General features: G+C 34.7%; 1 protein-coding gene across 1 annotated transcript in view; it reads left to right on the forward strand.

Annotated features, from left to right (window-relative positions):
• The window catches only part of ALKBH1 (alkB homolog 1, histone H2A dioxygenase), a 29,438-nt gene extending 9,870 nt beyond the window's left edge, over positions 1–19,568 (forward strand). Inside the window, exons 3-6 of the mRNA XM_051977507.1 lie at positions 3,003–3,165; positions 9,103–9,193; positions 16,774–16,967; positions 18,031–19,568. Coding sequence (XP_051833467.1) covers positions 3,003–3,165; positions 9,103–9,193; positions 16,774–16,967; positions 18,031–18,445 — 863 coding nt within the window. The 3' untranslated portion in view covers positions 18,446–19,568. The remainder of the gene's footprint in view (positions 1–3,002; positions 3,166–9,102; positions 9,194–16,773; positions 16,968–18,030) is intronic.
• Positions 19,569–22,634: the final 3,066 nt, after the last annotated feature.

Below are 22,634 nucleotides of genomic sequence, written 5' to 3' on the forward strand. Positions count from 1 at the left end.
CAGCTAACTTTTATTACATCAACCACGTACAAGGCAGCTAGGAGAAATGAAACAGCCGTTGCTTCAAAAAATTTAAGGTTTCCTTGGAGGGGAAGGAAAGGAGATAGGTTTATAACATATGCAAACCTAATTTCAAGAGATAAAATTCACTACCTGAATGAATGGGGACTGGGGTGGGTAGGGAGCTGGAAATGAGGAAGATTTGCTAGAAGAGAATACTTAAGTTCAGAAGAATGAACTTCAGGCATAGGGGACTGTAGTTTGAACAAAGGCCAGAAATAGTCAAGTTCAGGAAACACCTAATCATCTATTTAGATCATGGAGTTTATATGAAAGAAGTCCAGAAAAGTAGATTGGAACCCTATTGTGGAAAACCTTTAAGTATAAAATTGAAGGATTTGATTTCATCCTAAGGACAATAGGGCACCAATTAAAAAAAAAAAAAAGTAGTGACTAGGGCTGCGCAGTGGATAGAGCACCAGCCCTGAAATCAGGAGGACCTGAGTTCAAATGTGATCTCAGACACTTAACTTGTCCTAGCTGTTTTGCCCCTGGGCAAGTCGCTTAACTCCAATTGCCTCATTTAAAAAGAAAAAAAGTAGTGATTGGCAGCTATGTGGAAAATGGAATAGAGAAGAGAAATACTAGAAGTGGATGAACTATTAATAAAGCTATAAAGTAGTTTAGGTGAGAAGACAAGAGTCTGAACTTGGGTGGTATCTGAATGGGAGGAGGAAAAGGAGATAAATTTGAAAACTGAAACGTTAAAATTGACCACAATTATCAGCTGGTTGAATATAAGAAGTGAGGGTAGAGGAATAGTTAAGGATGTCCCCCAAAGTGCAAACCTGGGAGTAATTGGGAAAATGGTAACCTCAACAGAAATATGGCACTTTGATGGAGCTCAAATGGGGTGAAGATACATTTTATTTTTAACATCTTAAGTTTGAAATTCCTATGGGAGATTTTTTTCATTTTAATTTTTTGTATTTCCTTATTTTTGCCTTCTGAATGATAGCATAAATTAATAATTAGGCAAGAATGTGAAAAGAAGGCTCATAAGCCCTTTATGCAATTAAGAAGTTTCCTAGATTATAGAATAGACCAGAGAATCAAATCATGCCCTAATCATCAGCCAGTGAGCACAGGGGAAAGAGAAAAAGGAGTCTGAGTTAGGAGACTCCCTCCTCTTTTGGAATGAGATACTTGCCCTAGGAAGAGTCATCAGCATGGATGAACTAGGCATGAAGAATTTACTTAAAAATTAGTTTAGGTTAGAAAATTCAGTTGTCATTCTAGTCTAGAATGAGGTCATTTATGCATATTTCTAATCACCTTGCCCTATAGTATTATTGTAAAATGAATAAAGTAAGGCCAATTTGTCAGGCCTGCTTCGTTTCATTGCTAACATGGAATTGATAAAACGAGATCTCGTCAACTCCATCATGAGTAAGCAGCTTAAGATCTTAATTTATCCAAATTGAGAATTTCTATATTGTGGTGTCATAGGATCATAAGGTTCATAGATGTAAGTTTGGAAGGAACCTCAAAAATCTTTTAGTCCAAACTCCTTGTTTTAGGAATGAGAAAACTGAATCTAGAGCAGCAAAGTAGTTTGCCTGACATCATAACAAATGGTAGGAATTGAGATTTGAACTGAAGTCCCCAAATTGAGTATTCTTTTACCAGGATAAAAGGAACATGCTATACACATGCCAGAGAGAAACACCCCACCACAATTTCAAGAAGAGAGGCGATGAGGTGGGGTGTGGGTAAGAAAAGAAGCCCACAAGCCCACTGAAAACCTCCTTCCATTATGGGAAAGAAGTATTAGGCTGAAAGTCTGCAGAACTGTTGTGCTGACCTCATTGTTTTGTAACTGTGAAGCTTGGACAGTATACTAGCATCATGTAGGAATCGGAATCACTTCCATTTAAATTGTCTCAGGAAGATTCTGAAGATCACCTGGCAGGATGACCTTCCAGACACTGAAATCCTTTCTCAAACTAAACTAGCCACATTGTCCAAATATCAAAAATATACTTGCCAAAAAGACTTTCATGGAGAACTCACCCAGGGAAAATGCTCACAAGTTGGTCAGAAAAAGCAATGCAAGAACACTCTCAAGGTCTTTAAGAATTTTAGAATTAATTGTATGATATGGAAGACACCAGTACAGGACCATCCAGCATGGTGTGTTCTCATCAGGGAAGGTGCTGTTCTTTATAAGCAAAGCAGAATTGACTTAGCTCAAAAGAAATACAAGATGCACAGTTAAAGAAGCCACTCCAAATGTTCATAGCATTCCAGGTTCGTATTGGTCTGATCAGCCACAGCCACATTCGGACACTCTCAACTCTAACATAGTGATGTCATTTTGGTCCTCTTTGAGAACAAAGCAACAATCAACTACCAGGACACAAGTGTTCGTGTTGTCCTCCATACTTTTGCTTTATCTTAACCTGGGTTATGTGAACATAGATTGTTTGTTTCAGTTTTTTGATACCTGTTTTTCAATAAAATTGGTTTTCTTTGTAACTCTTTGTGTTTTATACATTGTAAAACATTATTCTGGGAAGATATTCATTGATTTCACCCGTAGCTAAAAGGGTCCATAACACCAAAAAATAGTTAAGAATTACAGTTTTATAAAAATTTTCTCACATAGAAGAAATGAAATGAGAAATTAAAGTTGGATGTGCCTAAATCTGAGAGAGCTATTGATAGTTTCTTTTTGAAAGTTTTCTGGGCAATGTGTGGACAAACTGAAATAAAAATATTTTAGTTGATTTGATATTTGTCATAAAACACTTAAACTGGAGAATAACATAAAAAGTGAGAGTTAAAGAATTCATCCAGTCATCAGAGTTTATATGGGTCCAATTGATATAAAGAGTTGTAACAGGGTTATTTATGGGGGCTGTCAAGAGGAGAAAGAAACTGTCAAGACAAGTAAGCAACTATTAATGGGATTTTCCTTATTTTCTCTTCTATTCCTACAGGATTTATTTTTATCCCAAACCCCTTCCTCCCAGGTTATCAACGTCATTGGGTGAAGCAGTGCCTTAAGCTTTATTCCAAAAAACCCAATGTCTGTAATCTGGACAAGCACATGGTTGCAGAAGAGATCCCGGATCTCTGGGGACAGAGCCAGGAGCTCCTGAGGTAAGGTTAATTTCATAAATATTCATAAATAATCTATTTCAGACCTTCAAGGAACTGCTTCCTTTCTTCTACAAATAGTACTGCAACAAAGGTGGTTAATAATTTATTGTCTGACCTTTACTGAATCTAAGCAAGTATTCCAGTAATTTTTTTATTTCCTCAAAATGCATGTAGACAGGGGTTTTGTTTTAGTTATCATTTTGGGGAAAAGACTTAGTTCATAAAAGCAACTCTTTGTCAAGTGTAACTTTTGCAGAAATCTACTCACCTTTTCAGGAGACTGAGATAATAAGCTAATTGCGGCCTGGGCACAATATGTCTCATTTTGCTCTCTTGCTCAAGGACTCCCTGTCATAGCTGATACTAGATGGCAGGTAGTCTAATACATGTTAAATATGTTAAAATATACGTTAAATCCAACATATGTATGCATATTTATACAGTTATCTTGCTGCACAAGAAAAATCAGATCTAGAAAGAAAAATAAATCCTGAGAAGGAAAACAAAAATGCAAGCAAACAATAACAGAAAGAGTGAGAATGCTGTGTTGTGGTCCATACTCAGTTCTCACAGTCCTCACTCTGGGTGTAGATGGCTCTGTTCATCATTGAACAATTGGAAATGGTTTGAATCATCTCATTATTGAAGAGAGCCATGTCCATAAGAATTGATCATCATACAGTTTTGTTGTTGCCGTATATAGTGATCTCCTGGTTCTGCTCATTTCACTTAGCATCAGTTCATGTAAGTCTTTCCAAGCCTCTCTGAAATCATCCTCCTGGTTATTTCTTACAGAACAATAATATTCTATAACATTCATATACCACAATTTATTCAGCCATTCTCCAATTGATAGGTATCCACTCAATTTCCAATTTCTAGCCACTACAAAAAGGGCTGTCACAAACATTTTTGCACAAACAGGTCCCTTTCCCTCCTTTAAGATCTCTTTGGGATGTAAGCCCAGTAGTAACACTGCTGGATCAAAGGGTATGCACAGTTTGATAACTTTTTGAGCATAGTTCCAAATTGCTCTCCAGAATGACTGGATGTGTTCACAATTCCACCAACAATGTATCAGTGTCCCTGTTTTCCCACATCCCCTCCAACATTCCGCATTGTCTTTCCCTGTCATTCTAGCCAATCTGACAGGTGTGTAGTTGTATCTCAGAGTTGTCTTAATTTGCATTTCTCTGATTAATAATGATTTGGAGCATCTTTCATATGACTAAAAATAGTTGTAATTTCTTCTTGCAGTATCTGAAAGATGTCTGGTCATATCCTTTGACCATTTATCAATTGGAGAATGAGTTGATTTCTTATAAATTTGAGTTAATTCTCAATGTATGTTAGAAATGAGACCTTTATCAGAACCTTTGGATGTAAAAATGTTTTCCCAATTTATTGCTTCTCTTCTAATATTGTCTGCATTAGTTTTGTTTGTACAAAAACTTTTTAACTTAATATAATCAAAATTATCTATTTTGTGATCAATAATGACCTCTAGTTCTTCTTTGGTCACAAATTCCTTTCTTCTCCACAAGTCTGAGAGGTAAACTGTCCTATGTTCTTCTAATTGATTTATAATAGCATTCTTTACGTCTAAATTATGAACCCATTTTGACCTTATCTTGGTATACGGGATTAGGTGTAGGTCAATGCCTAGTTTCTGCCATACTAGTTTCCAGTTTTCCCAGCAGTTTTTGTAAGACTTAATTTCTTGGTTTAAAATTTCTACAGAAAGTTGCCTAATTCTCAAAACTCTCAGCAAAGACAATTATGAGGTTTTTAAAAAATGAATCTCTGTTAGTTGTTGATTCTCATTTCAGGCAAATGTAAGTAAGCATCTGGAGGGCCGGGACTGGTTTTTTATCTTTTTATCCCTAGCTTATCTAATACAGTGTCTGGTCTAGTCTAGTCTAGTGACTAGTAATTAATAATTGCTCTATTATCTTTGGCAATAAAACCCCAAAAGGGGTCAAGAAGAGTCTTACTGAAAACAACTGAAAAAAAACCAAACTGCTAACTTAGAATATTGGGGGAACAGTGTCAGGGGAGAAGAGGAGAGGATATATCCATGAAATCTAGCACTGATCCAGGGCTTAGCACACAGTGCTTGACAAATGTTGTTTAATGTTCAGATGTGTCCAGCTCTTTGTTTCTCCATGGATCATAGTGCTTCTGTCTTCTACTATCTTCTGAAGCCTATTCAAGTTCATGTTCATTGTTTCCTGACAGTATCCATTTCATTCTCCGCCATCCCTCTTTCCCTTTTGCCTTCAGTCATTTCCCAACATCAAGGTCTTTTTCATTCAATGCTGTCTTCCTATGTGGCAAAAGTATTTAAGCTTCATTTTCAGTATTTGATCCTCCAGTAAATAACGTGAATTTCTTTTCTTTTAAGTCAACATTTCTGCTCTTCTCTTTCACTTTCATCAAGAGGCTTCTTCACTTTCTGCCATTCGAGAGTAGTATCATCTATGTATTTGAGATTATTGATATTTCTTCTAACAGTCTTAATTCTGGTTTTTGATTTATCTTGCCTGGCATTTTACATGACGTATCCTACACGTAACTTTATGTTACTTTTTTTTACTTTTTTTTTTTTTTAATCTTTTTTTTTTTTTTAAATTTTATTTTATTTAATAATAACTTTGTATTGACAGAATCCATGCCAGGATAATTTTTACACGACATTATCCCTTGCAATCACTTATGTTTCGTTTTTTCCCCTCCCTCCCTCCTCCCCCCCCCCCCCCCCCCAGGATGGCAAGCAGTCCTATATATGTTAAATATGTTGCAGTATATCCTAGATACAATACATATTTGCAGAACCGAACAGTTCTCTTGTTGCACAGGGAGAATTGGATTCAGAAGGTAAAAATAACTCAGGAAGAAAATCAAAAATGCAAATAGTTCACATTCATTTCCCAGTATTCCTTCTTTGGGTGTAGCTGTTTCTGTCCACGTAACTTTATGTTAAATAAATACAGAGACAATATATAGCTTTACTGTACTCCTTTTCCAGGCTTAAACCAATTACTTGTTCCATGTTCAGTTATAATTGCTATTTCTTTGCCTGTATACAGGACAGGTAAGATGACCTGGTATTCCCATCTCTTGAGAACTTGCCATATTTTGTTGTGATCCATACAATCAGAGCCTTTAGTCAGTGAAACAGAAACAAATATTTTTCTACAACTCTTTTGCTTTCTCCGTAATCCAGTGAATACTGGCAATCTGGTCTCTGGTTTTTCTACCTCTTCAAAAACCTGCCTGCTCATTTGGAACTATGCTCAGTGTTATCAAACTATGCTCAGTGCATACTCTTCGACCCAGCAATGTTTCTACTGGGCTTGTATCCCAAAGAGATCTTGAGGAAAAGGGATCCACCTGTGCAAAAATATTTGTGGATGCCCATCAGTTGGGGAATGGCTGAATAAATTATGATATATTAATGTTATGGAATATTGTTGTTCTATAAGAAATGATCAGCAGGATGATTTCAGAGACGTCTAGAGAAACTTACAGAAACTGATGCTTAGTGAAATGAGCAGAACCAGGAGATCATTGTACCTGGCAATGTATTCAGGCCACTTTCAATAATCTTGTGGTGATGAGAGCCATCTACACTCAGAAAGAGGTCTATAGAAACTTAGTGTGGATTACAACATAGCATTTTCACTTCTTTTGTTGTTTGCTTGAATTTTACTTTCTTATTCTTTTCCTTTTTGAGCTGATTTTTCTTGTGCAACAAGATAATTGTACAAATATATATGCCTGTATTGGATTAATCATATTTTTACTGTTTGACATATATTAGATTACTTGTCATTTAGGGGATGAAGTAGAGGGAAGGGGGAGGGAAATTGGAATACAAGATTTTGCAAGGGTCAGTGGTGAAAAATTACCCTTGCATATATTTTGAAAATAAAAAGCTTCAATTAAAAAAAAAACAGGCTGTTCTTATGGTAGTTCTTGGTTCACACATTGCTAAAGCACAAATTGCAGAATCTTGAGCATAACCTTGCTGGTATATGAAATACAGAGAATTATTTAATCATTCTTTGAAATTGCTTTTTTTTTTTTTTTTTTTTTTAGCATTGGGACAGAAAATGATCTTTCCCAGTCCAGTTTTCAAAAATTTGCTGGTAGATTGAATACAGCACTTTGATAGCATTCATCTTTTGGGATTTTAAATAGGTCAGCTGGAATTCCAGCACCTTCACTAGTTTTATTGTCAGTATGAAGGGAATTAAGATTTTCATATTAATCAATTTGATGTGTATAATGAATATACTACTAATAATTTAGATTTTTTTGAGAACTACCATTTTCCAAGTATTTGATTTGGAAGTCAATCTCACAATGCAGATTAAATAATCAATTCTTTACTCTTTTGTGTACATTAATTAAGGCAAATCAGAGATTGCAGAACCTGTTCCTAACTCTAGATTATTAAACTCACCATTGTGGTTATGGGTGATGTTAAGATCTTTCTTGGCATATTTTTTCTGTATATTCTTGCCAACTCTAATTAATCTCTTCTACTTCTATTAAATGCTTACCATATTTGTCTTTTTCTATATTGGGACCTTCTATTCATGTTCCTCAGTACTCTGCCAGATCTAATTTCTTAAATCTATTCATCACTTCTATTTTATAAAGAATACTATATAGGTGATCTCTATATGGTCTGGTTTTTTTCCCCCTACTTTCTTCAAGTGAAGTCTAAATTTTGTGATCAGAAATTAATGATTGCAACAACAGTTAGTTCCAGGTCATGTTTTAACTAACTGTATAAAATCTTCTCCACCTTTGGTTGTAAAGTACATAATCAATCTGACTTTGATATTGATCATCTGGTGCTGTCCATGTATAGTTAGTTTCCTTTTAGTTGAAAAAGAATGTTTGCTATTTATCTTGACAAAACATTTTGTACTCCAAGGCCAAATTTGCCTTTTATTCCAGTCATCTTTTGATTTCCTGCCTTAGCATTCCAATCTATGATAAATGTAACATCTTTTCATTTAGTTGTTTGTTTGTTTGATCATTTATTTATTTATCTTGATGTTGTTTCTAAATAATGTTGTAAGTCTTCATAAAACTGATCAACTTTGGCTTCTTTGGTACCAATGTCTATATATAGACATATATATATACACACCAGTCTATAAATATTCTGTCATCTTTGTGATAATGGTAATGCTTTTCTCATGAGAGCTATTCCATTTCTTCTAAAACACTCTTGCATGGTCCCTCTCTCCCAATATATGCCATCCCCTAATGATGGCATAAGTGTACCCTTAGATTTGACTAGAAAAGATACAATTGTAGAAAAAAGTACTTTTCTGTCTTACAGAAACCTCCTGTGATTTAAAAGGGAATGTCAGAAAGCAAATCAATTACTGTAAAGCTTTAATTGTTGTCTGAGTTTCAGTTATCCAAGCTACATTGTTCAAGGGAAAAAAAAAAAAAACCATGGTAAACCAGATATTGTATTCTTTATACTACATGCTATATTTTGCAAAATTATTTATTTGTGATAAATTTGTGATTTATTTGTGATAATTGTGTAATTAATTCATAACTTCCCTTTTAGCAAAGCTGAAATGGAAATGCTCTATTAACCAAGTTTTCATTTACCCACAATGCTTTTAGTTACATTTGGATAACTGTAACTGTATTCACCCTTGTTTTTATCTTTTATTGAGGTGCCTGAACTGGCAAGAGCCAGTTTCAGCTGCTTCACTGGCTGTCATTGTGATATTTGTCATATAGTTTTATCTCTGCTTGTTTCCCCTTCTGCTACTCTGGGTAACACTATTTAACATTAAATAATTATCTCTGGGCATTGAGTTCATTCCAGATCAAAGGAGCTATACAGTCTGCAACTTGATTTAATAAACTTTTTTGTCACCAATTTTTTTTTTAAAGAAATAAAGATGTGAACAAAAAGAAACCTCGAAGTTTGCTAGAAAAACTACGTTGGGTGACCCTGGGCTACCATTACAACTGGGATAATAAGGTATTCCCTGCCTCTCCCACCAAAAAATTATTTTTTTGCCAATTTTGATCTTTTCTAATTTCATGCTTCTCTGGTTTAAGTGATTGAATCTCCTCAATAGACCTTATTATCAAATTTGATATACATCTTTTTCATTTATTTCCTCTTAATATTTCTCTTAAAATTCTCCAAGAAGTGAATGATATATCAGAAGAAAGATGTTTTTCTTTACTTATATCTTATCTTTTTGAGAAGTTTTCAGAGTTTCCTCTGTTACAAGTCTGTGATATGAATTTTACATTTCTACTTTTTTAAGAGCAGCATTTTAACAAATAGTTAAGTACCTTCTGTATGCAATGCAATTTTAAAAAACCATTTCTTATCCTCAGGGAGATTATAATCTAATAGGAAAAATAAAACATACACAGATAATAGTGATATGAAACAGAATATAATACTATAACTTATTTAACATGAATAAGACTGCCTGCCTTCTAGGGGGAGGAGATGGAGGGAGGGAAGGGAAAAGTCGGAACAGAAGTGGATGTAAGGGATAATGTTGTAAAAAATTACCAATGCATATGTTCTGTCAATAAAAAGTTATATATTTTTTTTTAAAAAGAGTCTAGAGAACCAACTAAATTAATGTAAACAATTAACAACTAAAGTTGGAAGATGTAAAATAAACCCCACATTAATCATCCAAAAAAAGAAAAAAAGAAACAGAATATACTAAGAATTTTAAATGTTGTAGATAAAGTGGTATAAGAAATCTGAAGTAGGAAAGATCGTTTTCAACTATGAAGATCAAGGGAAAACTTTATGAAGGAATTAGCACTTGAGCATGGTCTTGAAAAAAGAGGATTCCTAATAGATCTGGAGAAAATACATTCATGAATGGGAATAGCTAAATGAATTCATGGAGGTCAAAGGAGAAACCAAAATTAAGTGTGGAAAATAGCTAGTAGTCCAGTTTAGCAGGAATATAGAGTATATGAAAGGGAATAAAGTTTGGTATAACTAGAAAGGTAGGTTGGAATTGAGTTGTGAAGTAAAATTCAAATGTGGCACCAAGAAATTTGTGTTTGATTTTGGAAGGGGTGGAAATCAATAAAAGTCATTCAGCAGAAGATTGATATAGTCAGATTTTTAGATCTTTTGGCAGTTAGGTAAAGGATAAGTTGGAGAAGAGGACACTAAAAGAGAAACCAGTGATGAATCTACTACAATGGTACTGGTAAGAGGTGATAAGCATTTGAATGAAGATGGTATCAATGTATTTGAAGAGGAGGGAACACATGTAAGCAAAATTATAATTGATAGGACTTCGCAACTGATTAGATGTGGGAGCAAGGGAGAGGAGAGTGAAATGCAACTGAGATATCAAGTAATGATGGTATCACCACAGATATAGAAAACTTAGGAGGCAGGATGGGTTTAGGTGGGAAATTATAAGTTCAGGTTTAAATATGTTGAGTTTGAAGTACCAATAGAATATCCAAAAATAAATTCCAGTAGGTAATTGGAAATATGACACAAGGAAGAAATCTGAGCTGTATGTATAAAGTTGGGGGTCATATGGATAGTTGCACCCACACAAGATTGAAAGGGATAGAATATAGAAAAAAAAAAAAAAAAAATGAACAGAGCCTTTGGAGCCATCTTTGTTTAAGAGTTTAGAAAAGAAGAGAAGCCACTAAAAGGAATGATCAGAAATTGAGAAAAGCAGGAGACGAGAGAAATCACCATAGACAAATTGCTCTTAGTAAAATAAGAGACAATATCATCTATGAGGGATATTCCATTAAAATTAGGTGTTGAAGTAAGGGAGTGAAATTTGAACAGTGATTGTTGGGTTGCCATCATTGTTATTTAGTATTTATTGATCATTTGTGATTTGTATTTGTATTAATGACTATACCACCTACCAAAAGGCTGTGCAGTTAAAAGTTGCCCCTATTATTATCCACATCCCAGTGATGTTGAACCCTTATCCTTTGATGTCAATCTTTAGATTTATTTTCTCTTCTACCATAAGTCTTTGAAACTCTTACTCTATAATTAATAAATTATTTTCATTTTAAATCATTTCCTCTCTAATTCCATCCGTCTGTTGGCACTCACTGAGACTTGACTTTTTATATCCTTAGACATTCTTTTTTCTAGGATGTCTCTGATTAGATTTGGGGGTCTCTAGACTCACACCCTTTGACCCAGTGGTCCCCATAATTTAGAATGGTTTATTTTTAATACTTCTGAATTAGAAAAAGTTTTAATACTTCCTGATTCTTATTGCAACTTCTGTAACTTCTATCACCATCAGTCAGCAATCTCTCTTTTGAGGATCACACAATCTTAATTTATCACATCATCCAAATCCTGGTGACCATTATATCCATCCCTTAAGACATATTCCCTCCTTTCTCAAGGAGTTCACTGCTTCTTTCATAGCCTCCCTTTCCATGCCCAATTCTTTTTCTGAATCTTAGGGACTTCCAGCATACATGTTGATGTACCCTCAGATACTTCACATTTAATCAATCTATTCTTAATTTATTCCTCCACTTCATCTCAGCTACATACAAGAATGACCTTATCCTTGATCTTCCCATCATCCACAAGAGTTCCATATATTGTTAAGAACTCTGAAATTCTTTTATCCAATCATAATCTTTTAATCTCTCCTATGCTTTACTCCTAAACCCATTCCTCCTAACTATAACTTTTAAGTTCATGTACTCCCTATTACTTTCCTAGTATTAATTCTGCTTTGGCAATTTTGATCCCTCCATGAACACTATTATTTACTCTTGAATTGTTTATTATCACCAGTCACATCAGTCACACCTTGCCAAATCTTAACTCTTTTGATTCCACTCATGCTACTGGATAGATCAGAAAGAAGTCATTATATTTATAACTGAGCTCACTTTTAAATTCATGTTATCTCACTGCAATTTGGCAAGGCAGTCTTTCTACTCCTCAATTAATTTTCTATCCTATTCTACTTGGCAAAGTAGCTGTAACAGCCTCTCATTTTCTACTCAAGCTTCCCATGCCCACTGCTGTAACCTAGGCTCTCAATTTGTGTTCTTATTCCCTATGTCACCAAAAAATTGAAAATAATTGATTTGTGTCCTTCTCATATCAAATTTCTCTAATATCATTTTGTGCTGTTTCCTTCACGCCAGTCTCTGATGAAGAAGCAGCCTTTCTCTTTGCTTCTACTATCATTCCTAACTTTCAGTCTCTCCCTATGTACTGATTTCTTTTTTCCCATCTTTTAAAAAAAAAAATCACTTGCAAGCTCCTCTTCTGACACTGCCATCCACCTAGTACAAGTCCTTATCACTTCACAGTTGGATTGTTTTAAGAGCTTAGTGATGGACCTGCCTACCTCAAGTGTCTTCCTTATTCTAGACCATCTTCCATTCAGCTACCAAAATAATTTTTCTAAAGTATAGGTCCAACCATGTTACCTTCCTGTTCAATGAATTCCATTGGCTCCCTATTGTCTCTAAGAGCAAGTATTATAGAATGCTCTTGTTTGACATTCAAACCCCTTCATAACTTCAATGTGTCCAAAAGAGAATTAATTATGTTTCCCTCTTTTTTATGCAAAACACATTTCCATATTAGCCATGTTGCAAAAGAAAACAAACAAACAAAAAACAATAAAAAGTTTTTTTAAATGCTTCAATCTACATTCAGAATTTGTTTTCTCTTTCAGGAGGTAGGTGGCAATTTTCAGGATAGATCTTTTGGAATTGTCTTGGATTGTTGTCTTGATTAGAGTAACCAAGTCTTTTTTTTTTCCCCCAATAGACTATCCAAGTCTTTCACAGTATTCCCATCAACAATTATATACAACTTGTTCATCCAATCCTCAATTAATGGGAATCTCCTCAATTTCTAGTTTTTAGAGGGGTTTTTTTTTTTTTTTTGATGTCTCAAAAAGAGCTGCTGTAAATATTTTTGTACATATAGCTTCTTTTTCCTTTTCTTTGATCTCTTTATTATACAGACCCAGTAATGGTATTACTGGTCAAAGAGTATAGTTTTATAGACCTTTGGTATTGAACTACTTTCTGAACACTGCTGTGTCAGCAGTGCATTAGTGTCTTGATTTTTCCTTATCCCTCCAGCATTTGTCATTTTCCTTTTTTGTGATGTTAAGCACTCTGATAGGTGTGAATCAAAAAGTTGTTTTAATTTGCATTTCTCTAATCAAAAGTGATTTAGAATATTTTTTCATCTGCCTATTTGATAGTTTTTATTTCTTCTGAATGCCTGTTCATATCCTTTGGCCATTTATCAACTGGACAATGGCTCTGATTTTTATAAATTTGACTTGGTTCCAACTATATTTGAGATATGAGGTCTTTATCAGAGAAACTTGTAAAATATTTTCCCAGTTTTCCATTTTCCTTCTAATTTTGACTGCATTGGTTTTATTTATGTCAAAGTTGATTTTAATTCCATTTTATTTTATATCCTGTGATGTTCTCTATTTCTTGTTTGGTCATAAACTCTTCCCTTAACTATAGATCCATAGATAAGTACATTTTCCCATACTCCTCTAATTTACTTATGATATCACCCTTTATGTCTAAATCATTTATCCATTTTTGACCTTACTTTGGTGATCTTTTCCTCTTAACTCACTCCCCTTCTGTACTTCCTTCTTACTCTCAAAGACCATCCTCTCAGACACCCAGGATCCCCAGTGTCATATTCATCTCCCTTATACTCTCTCCACATATCCATTCTTGTCCATTGTTGTCATACTGATCATCACAACATCTCTTGGCTGTATTCTTTTCTCTGTACTCAAAAAACCTCCACCCCAGTGCAGGTCTGCATCACCACTTATCTGGATAGACTAGTGTAGTGGCCTTTTAATTGTTTCTGCAAACTTAGGTCTCTCCCAACTCCATACCATTCTCCACACAGTAGAGCAAGGTTTTTTTCTAAAGCTTAATTTTAGGTCTGACCCCATGACCTTCTACTCAAGAAAATCCCATTTATTCATTCAAAATATTCCTTGCGCCTGTTTCACTTAGCATGTGATAAGAAAGTGATAAGAAAGGATGTATCTGTCACTGCTGGTAAAGTTCTAGGTTAGCAAGTAAAAAGTTTTCCAGATACTGCTTTCTTCTCACATACAGGCTTATTAAGAAAATTTTGTCCTATGTATATATTTGAAAAAATTCCGTCCTATGTCCTATGTATGCCCCCACTTTGTATTTACTGCCGGAGATATTCTTAAAACAGACTAAAAGAAGATTGTAGAGTATACTCTAGAACAGGGGTCCTCAAACTATGGCCCATGGCCATATGGCCAGATGCGGCAGCTGAGAACGATTATCCCCCTCACCCAGGGCTATGAAGTTTCTTTATTTAAAGGCCCACAAAACAAAGTATTTGTTTTTACTATAGTCCGGCTCTCCAATAGTCTGAGGGACAGTGAACTGGCCCCCTGTTTAAAAAGTTTGAGGACCCCTGCTGTAGACTTTCCCTCTTCTCCACCAGCCAGTGTTTCTGTGAGGCTCTAAAATTTTAGTCTGATTCTTCTAGTAAAATCCTGATTCCTACTCCACATTTATCAAATGCTCTGTATCAAATGCTAATTACCACTTAGAAAATACCAACCAGACAGTCCTGCTTTACCAGGATTTTAACAATTTTAAAAGATAACACATTTCATTTTTGGAGGAAGAACCTAGTAATTTTCTTTTTAGTTAAAGATCAAACTAATCTCTTCCTCAAAATTCTAGAAATTTGCATTCATTAGGACATAAGAAGAGGAATTGCCAAGAAACTGAAGGGATTGAACAGAGGGGAATGAAAAGAATAAGCTAGTGAAGTGATGGAAGTTCAGATTGAGTGAGAAGAACCAAGTTGATAAAAGTTAGTCTCTCAGAGGCATCTTAAATAACAGAGTCTATGCTAAAAAGTCTGAGCTTTTTAAAGGGTAAAAACCTAAATCTCCTTATAACATCATGTAATCCAAGCTCTTTTAAAAAGGGCTTTTAAAAAAAAAAGGCTCTTAAAAAGAGGAAAAGCTGATTATACTTAGGCAAGAATCTTTCTTCAATACTATTGTGAGTAAGGAGAAAAGATTCAATTCAGAGACTTAAAAACAATTTCAGTCCCATTCATTGTTTCTGCTGGATAAAAAAGGCAGAGTCTATTTTAATGGAAAGAATGTTGGGTGTGGAGTCAACGTCTTGTCTCTACAACTTATTATTGACTATTCATCTTATCCAAGCCTCAGCTTATTTATCTATGTGTACACATTTATGTGGATTTTCAAACTTACAGGATGGTAAAGATCAAATGAGAAAGCTTTAGAGTACAACATAAATATTAGTCATTTCTAGGGGGTGTTTTTGTTTGTTTTTTGCTGAGTCAATTGGGATTAAGTGACTTGCCCAGGGTCACACAGTTAGGAAGTGTTAAGTGTCTGAGGCCAGATTTTAACTCAGGTCCTCCTGACTTCAGGGCTGGTGCTCATCTAGATCATGTTTGACAAATGGTAGAACCTTTTAGAAAAACATCTTCTTGAGCTACTGGCAAGATTAAAAGAAAAGATATAAAAATGTGTTGAAGTAATTTTACCTGCTTTAAGAAACATGTCCCATCAGTTTGCTTTTGACCCAAATAAATACATTTGAGCCAAAGCTTTTACTTTGTCTAACCTGTCAGCAGCCTGGTAATAGATACCTGGGGATTAGGAAAGATCTGAGATAAAAATGGGCTTCCTAATCATATTTGGAGTTGGTCAGGAAAGAATGGTGAACAGGAAGAAGTTTCTGAACAAGACAACAATCTCTTTTTTTTTTTTTTTTTAATTTTTTGCTGAGGCAATTGGGATTAAGTGACTTGCCCAAGGTCACACAGCTAGGATGTCTTAAGTGTCTGAGATCAGATTTGAACTCAGGTCCTCCTGCCTTCAGGGCTGATGCTCTAGCCTCTGTGCCACCTAGCTGCCCCAACAGCAATCTCTTAGGAGGCTGTAGATATATTTCGCCTTTAGTCTTATTGCTGCAAAGTATGAGGTTAAAGTTTTCATCAAAACTATAGCATCAGCAAATTCCAGGTTTTTCAAGTCCCATAGGTCTTATGAAAAGAAAGGGCACGATGGGGACATCAGTTTTTAAGAGAAAAAGATATAAGGGATTGATTGTTGCTACAAATGGCGGCTTGCTTAGTGGTTTCAATTCAACCAGTTTTGAGGAAGAAAATACTTAAAGATATCTCCTCCTACAATAATAATCCAGTAATCAAAATGCAAAATAGATTTTGAGCTATGGCTAATAAGCTTGGTGCCCAGTCAAATATATCACTACAGTTACACAGCTTTTTTCCAGGCCAAGAAACCAAAAACTAACAAACTGTGATGTTTGCACTGTCTTTGGTATATACCTCAAGAACAATCCATATCAGATTGTAAGCACATTAGCCAGGGAATGACATGTAAGAATATTAATACTGGCATAGATTGTTTTACAGTACTAATTGATAAAATGCAACAACTATTTATTTCTTGTAAATTTTTAAAATCTTTTTTTTCCTCCTTCCTTTTATTTCTACCAAAGACATATTCAGCTGATCACTACACGCCTTTCCCTTCAGACCTGGCTTACCTCTCAAAACAAGTGGCTGCTGCATGTGGATTTCAGGACTTCCAAGCTGAGGCTGGAATCCTCAATTACTATCGATTAGACTCTACACTGGGAATCCATGTCGATAAATCAGAATTAGATCACACCAAGCCTCTCCTGTCCTTTAGGTAATCAATCTGAAGAAAGTGATTTGTGATTATCCTTTTTATCTAAAGCTTGTTTAAGCTAAGCATTAGGATTACTGAATGGTTTTTACTGTTTAACTCCATAATGATCTTTTCTGTCAAGACCTCTGGAGTTCTAGGCATAAGTAAAATGAGTTTCTCATAGGCTTTGTTGGAAAGATGACCCCTATACAATTACTAAGCTGTCTTTAAATTTCATTAGGACTGATTCTTATCACTGAGCTATAGTGCCAGGGCTCTATGGTAGTAGAATGGTGTAAAACAGAGCTTTCCAATCTCTTAGGATAAGCTGATTGAAAAGTAACAGGTCTCTGTCCTAGTATTCCTAAAAATTAAGTTTCAATTTGTGTAAAGTAGTCATTTTTCACTTACTATAACATGTCAGAAATATGTGATTTTATTGGTGTGGCTAATGATAGAGTAGCTGCAGAGTAACTAACTGATGGATTTATGTTTCCTTTTTATGAAATGCTCATCACTCTGTAGCCAGCCTTTCTGACTTAAATAAGCTATTTCTCAGATAAACAAAGATTTATCCAGGTTTTTCATTATGTATAAGTGCTGGAACAAAACTTAAAATGTAATTGCTTGAACTTTAAACTTCATTAATTATTCCTAAAATTAAAAAATAATAAAATATTTGAATGATCTTTATTAAAATAATTAAACCTCAATAAAAATATACCAACAAATAACATAATTTGGTTACTTTTATATTTATAATTTAGCAATTTATTAATGTGTTGATTTTTATTGTGATGTTGATGGATTTTGGTCCATCTGTCCCTGGGACTATCAAAGATGGTGCCCTAGACCAGCTTATGGCCCATACTTTATACCAAGTTTTGGCCATATCTAATAAAAGACTTTACGTCAATAAGGCAGGAAGTTGACACAGTTTATGGAGTAATTGGAGTAGAGAAGTTCAAATTTTAAATTAGGTAATGATCCAAATTAAGGTAAATTGCAATAGCATAGCTAATTAGGAATGGCTTTGCTACCAATAGTTAGAATTCATTATTGTTTTTCCTGTGCTGTTTTATAGCTTTGGACAGTCTGCCATCTTTCTTCTGGGTGGCCTCAAAAGAGATGAAGTCCCCACAGCCATGTTTATGCATAGTGGAGACATCATGGTGATGTCAGGATTCAGCCGTCTGCTGAACCATGCTGTCCCACGTGTCCTCCCAAATTTTGATGGAACAAGCCTACCTCGTTGCCTGGAGGTACCACTCCCAGATGCCTTACCTGCAGGTTCAGTTGCAGAACCCTGTTCTGTGGAAGACTGGCAAGTGTGTGCCAAATATCTGCAAACAGCTCGGGTTAACATGACTGTGCGACAAGTGCTGGCCACTGGTCAAGACTGGGAGGACAAAGAAATCAAGACCATGAGTGAGAGTTCTTGCCACCTTGATGATAAAAATAATGAAGCAAAACGGCCCAGGATGAACCCAAACAGTTGAGGTTTGGGAAATCCAGACATTTAGGCAGGCCCTATAATCAGCAGTTGCAGTTTGTATTGTCACGAGCTTCATCTGGAGAAGTGGTGTTAATCTTTCACTAGAAAATAACAGGTCAACTCATCACTGATCGTACAAGGACTGTGAAAACCTTTCAGAAAAAATAGATGCAGATTTATCATTTTTATGAAAAGCTCACTTGACATATGATACATACTCCTTTCAGACTCATAAACTTGAACTCAGCCTAACTTTGTACAATTGTCCATGGAGATAGAAAGCATTAAAAAAAACAGGCTTCCTTTCATGGCTGGTCCTCTACATTATTTCTGATGATGATAGCACAGATAAACTTTCATGTCTGTAGGACTTTTAGATGCCACTGGTTTAAATGAACATTAATTGTTGGAGACAGATTTGCCCTTCCTGTTTGGGAACCACTGAGAAAAATTTGACCTTGTACCATCCTTCATCCCATCTTCTTATCTCTTTAGATTATGCCTTGATTTTCCCTTCCATATCTACACTGCTGTTCTGGTTTTTCAAAGGAAAATAATACACATACCAACAGTGAAGCTGTAAGTCTTATCCTCCAAAAAAAAGAAAAATTAATCAGTAGCTATCTTTCTTGCCCATGAAACAAATATATTTAATCCAAGAAAAGGAAGCAGCAGGTTTTTTAAAAACACATTTCCTTTAGGACTCCTGACTCTTTTCTATCAGTCTTTTAAATACAATTTTAATTGTTGAAATGAAATTCCAAGTCCTAGAGGTGTTTTATCACTGTTTTCTCCATAAATAAACCGAGTCTTTTAAATTAAAGATCGCTATCTGTCTTAAAGAGTTTGTAAGTCTGGGATTTTTTTTCTATTTAGTTATTTTCTATGTTCATGCTGCTAGAGCCCTCTGATTGCTTCCTTGCAACACCTCCCTGCTTTATTACTAGTGCATTGAGTTTTCTTTGTGATGCCGTCACAGGGGAGGGAATATCACTTGTTATTCTGCAGTGGCTGAATTCATGTCTGTTAGGAAACAGCTTGGGAAATGCTTGAGGCACTGGGCTTTAATCTTTTACTCCCACTGATGCAACTTACTATGACCCCAATAAAGTCATTTCATCTCTGTGCCTACATTTTTTTATTTATAAAAAGGGAATATTTGCTGCCATCCTTGCATATGGGTGTGCTGATGGTTACAAAAATTTTGTTATTTTTTGTTGTTGTCGTTAATGGGTTTTAGTGCATTCCAGGAATTAGCAGAAATATTGGCATAGGCCAGTTTATGGCATATGATACTAAGTTTTGGCCACCCCTAATAAAATATTTTAAGCTAATGGGGAAATATGTATACATAATTTGGGGGGTGTTAGGAATAAAAAAAAAGTGCAGAATTTAAATTGGAAATTACTCAAATAAAGGGAAATTATAACAGCTACTCTTTAACAGAAACATGGTGTATAAATATGGTTTTATTGCTGGTGGCTTTGTTAGAAACAAGAGAAAACACCTCAACTACATGTTTGTGTAAAGATCCGTTAAATATCTGATGCTTGAAACTTATCTGTGTTTAGAATTCATTTAATTTTACATTCCTTGTATGCACTATATTCTGATGTCTTAACTACACTTACTACTATCAGATGATCCTCTTCTGATTTCTTAGAAATAATTGAAGAATAATAGTTTAATCTGGCTTTGTGGGTATAAATAATCAAGTTGTAATAGAAGAAAAAAATATGGTGCGTAATTTTTTACCATTGACACAAAAATGTAGCCTTGTGTAAAAGGCTGGAGCAGAATCTATTATGCTTCAGCTGAAGTAAAAAAGAAAAGCAGGGGTAGCAATCCTGATCTTAGATCAAGCAAAAGCAAAAATAAATCTTATTAAAAGAGATAAGAAAGGAAACTATATTCTACTAAAAGGTACCATAGATAATGAAGTAATATCAATTCTAAATATATATGCACCAAGTGGCATATCATCCAAACTCCTAGAGGAGAAGTTAGAGCTGCAAGAAGAATGAGATGGCAAAACTATACTAGTGGGGGAACTAAACTTTGCTCTCTCAGAAGTAGATAAATGAACCACAAAATAAGAAAGAAGTTAAGGAGGTAAATAGAATTCTAGAAAAATTAAATATGATCGACTTTTAGAAAAAATTGAATGGAGACAGAAAGGAATATAATTTTTTTCTGGGCAGTAAATGGAACTTGTCCAAAAATTGGCCATATATTAGGGCATAAAAACCTCAAAATCAAATGCAGAAAGGCAGAAATAATAAATGCATTTTTTCAGATCATGATGCAGTAAAAATTATATGCAATAAAAGGCCAGGGAAAATAGACCAAAAATTAATTGGAAACTAATTAATCTAATCCTAAAGAAGGAATGGGTGAAACAACAAATCATAGACACAATCGATAATTTCATCCAAGAGAATGACAATAATGAGACAACATACCAAAATTTATAGGATGAAGCCAAAGCAGTTCTTGGGGGAAGTTTTATATCTGTAGATGCTTGCTTGCATAAAATAAAGAAAAGATCGATAAAGGCTTGCGACTGAAAAAGCTAGAAAAAGAACAAATTAAAAACCCCCATTTAAATCCCAAATTGGAAATTCTGAAAATAAAAGGGAAGATTAATAAAATGGAGTATAAGAATTAAATTGAATTAATTAAAAAGTTGGTTTTATGAAAAAACCAACAAAATGGATAAATCTTGAGTTAATTTGATTACAAAAAGGAAAGAGAAACAGATTGTTAGTATCAAAAATGAAATGGGAGAACTTTACACCAAGGAAGAGGAAATTTGAGCAATAATTAGAAGTTATTTTGCCCAACTATATGTCAATAAATCTGATAATTTAAGTGAAATGGAGGAATACTTACAAAAATATAGATTGCCCAGATTAAGAGAAGGAAATAAATTAGAACAGGTAAAGAGGAAACCAAATTATCACTGCAGATAATGATGGTATACTTAAGAGAATCAAAGTCCAGCAGCAAGAGATGCAAAGAGTAACTCCAGTTAAAATAACTGTCGATAATATTTGGGAGTTTGTCTACCTGCTAAGGCAAAGTCAGGAACTATATGAATACAACTCCAAAACTTTCCACTATTTTCCACACAAAGTCAGATCGAAATCAAATGCTCATGGGTAGGCCAAGAGAAAATAATAAAAATGATACTACCTAAATTAATCTACTTATTCAGCACCATACCAATCAAACTCCCAAGAAATTATTTTACAGATCTAGAAAAAAAATAATAACCAAGTTCATCTGGAAGAATAAAAGGTCGAGAATTTCAAGGGAATTAATGAAAAAAAAAAAAATTCAAATGAAGATGGCCTAGCTGTATCAGACCAGACCTAAAGCTATATTACAAAGCAGTGGATCATCAAAGCCATTTGGTACTGCCCAAAAAACAGAGTAGTCAATCAGTGGAACAGGTTAGATTCACAAGGCAAAATAGTAACATGTAATTTAGTGTTTGACAAACCCAAAGACCCCAGCTTTTGGGATAAAAATTCACTATTTGACAAAAACTGCTGGGAAAATTAGAAACTAATATGGCAAAAACTAGGTTTTGACTCACAATTCCATATACCAAGATAAAGTCAAAATGGGTTCATGATTTAGACATAAAGAGTAATAGTATAAGCAAATTAGAAGAACAAAGGATAGGTTACCTCTCAGATCTGTGGAGAAGAAAGGAATTTGAGAAGAACTGGAGTTCATTACTGATAATACAAAATAGATAAATTTGATTATATTAAGTTAAAAAGTTTTTGTATAAACAAAACCAATACAGTCAAGATTAGAAGGGAAACAATAAACTGGGAAAACATTTTTACATTCAAGGGTTCTAATAAAGGCCTCATTTCTAAAATATATAGAGAGTAGACTCAAATTTATAAGAATTCGAGCCATTTTACAATTGATAAATGATCAAAGGATATGAACAATTTTCACATGAAGAAATTGAAACTATTTCTAGTCATGTGAAAAACAGATGAAAAGGTGCTCTAAATCACATCAGAGAAATGAAAATTAAGACAACTCTGAGATACCACTACACACCTGTCAGATTGGCTAAGATAACAGGAAAAGATAATGACGAATGTAGGAGGAAGATGAGGGGAAACTGGGACACTGATGCATTGTTGGTGGAACTGTGAACAGATCCA

The sequence above is a fragment of the Antechinus flavipes genome, chromosome 2 (assembly GCF_016432865.1).
Source record: "Antechinus flavipes isolate AdamAnt ecotype Samford, QLD, Australia chromosome 2, AdamAnt_v2, whole genome shotgun sequence".
In the NCBI taxonomy this organism is placed as follows: Eukaryota; Metazoa; Chordata; class Mammalia; order Dasyuromorphia; family Dasyuridae; genus Antechinus; species Antechinus flavipes.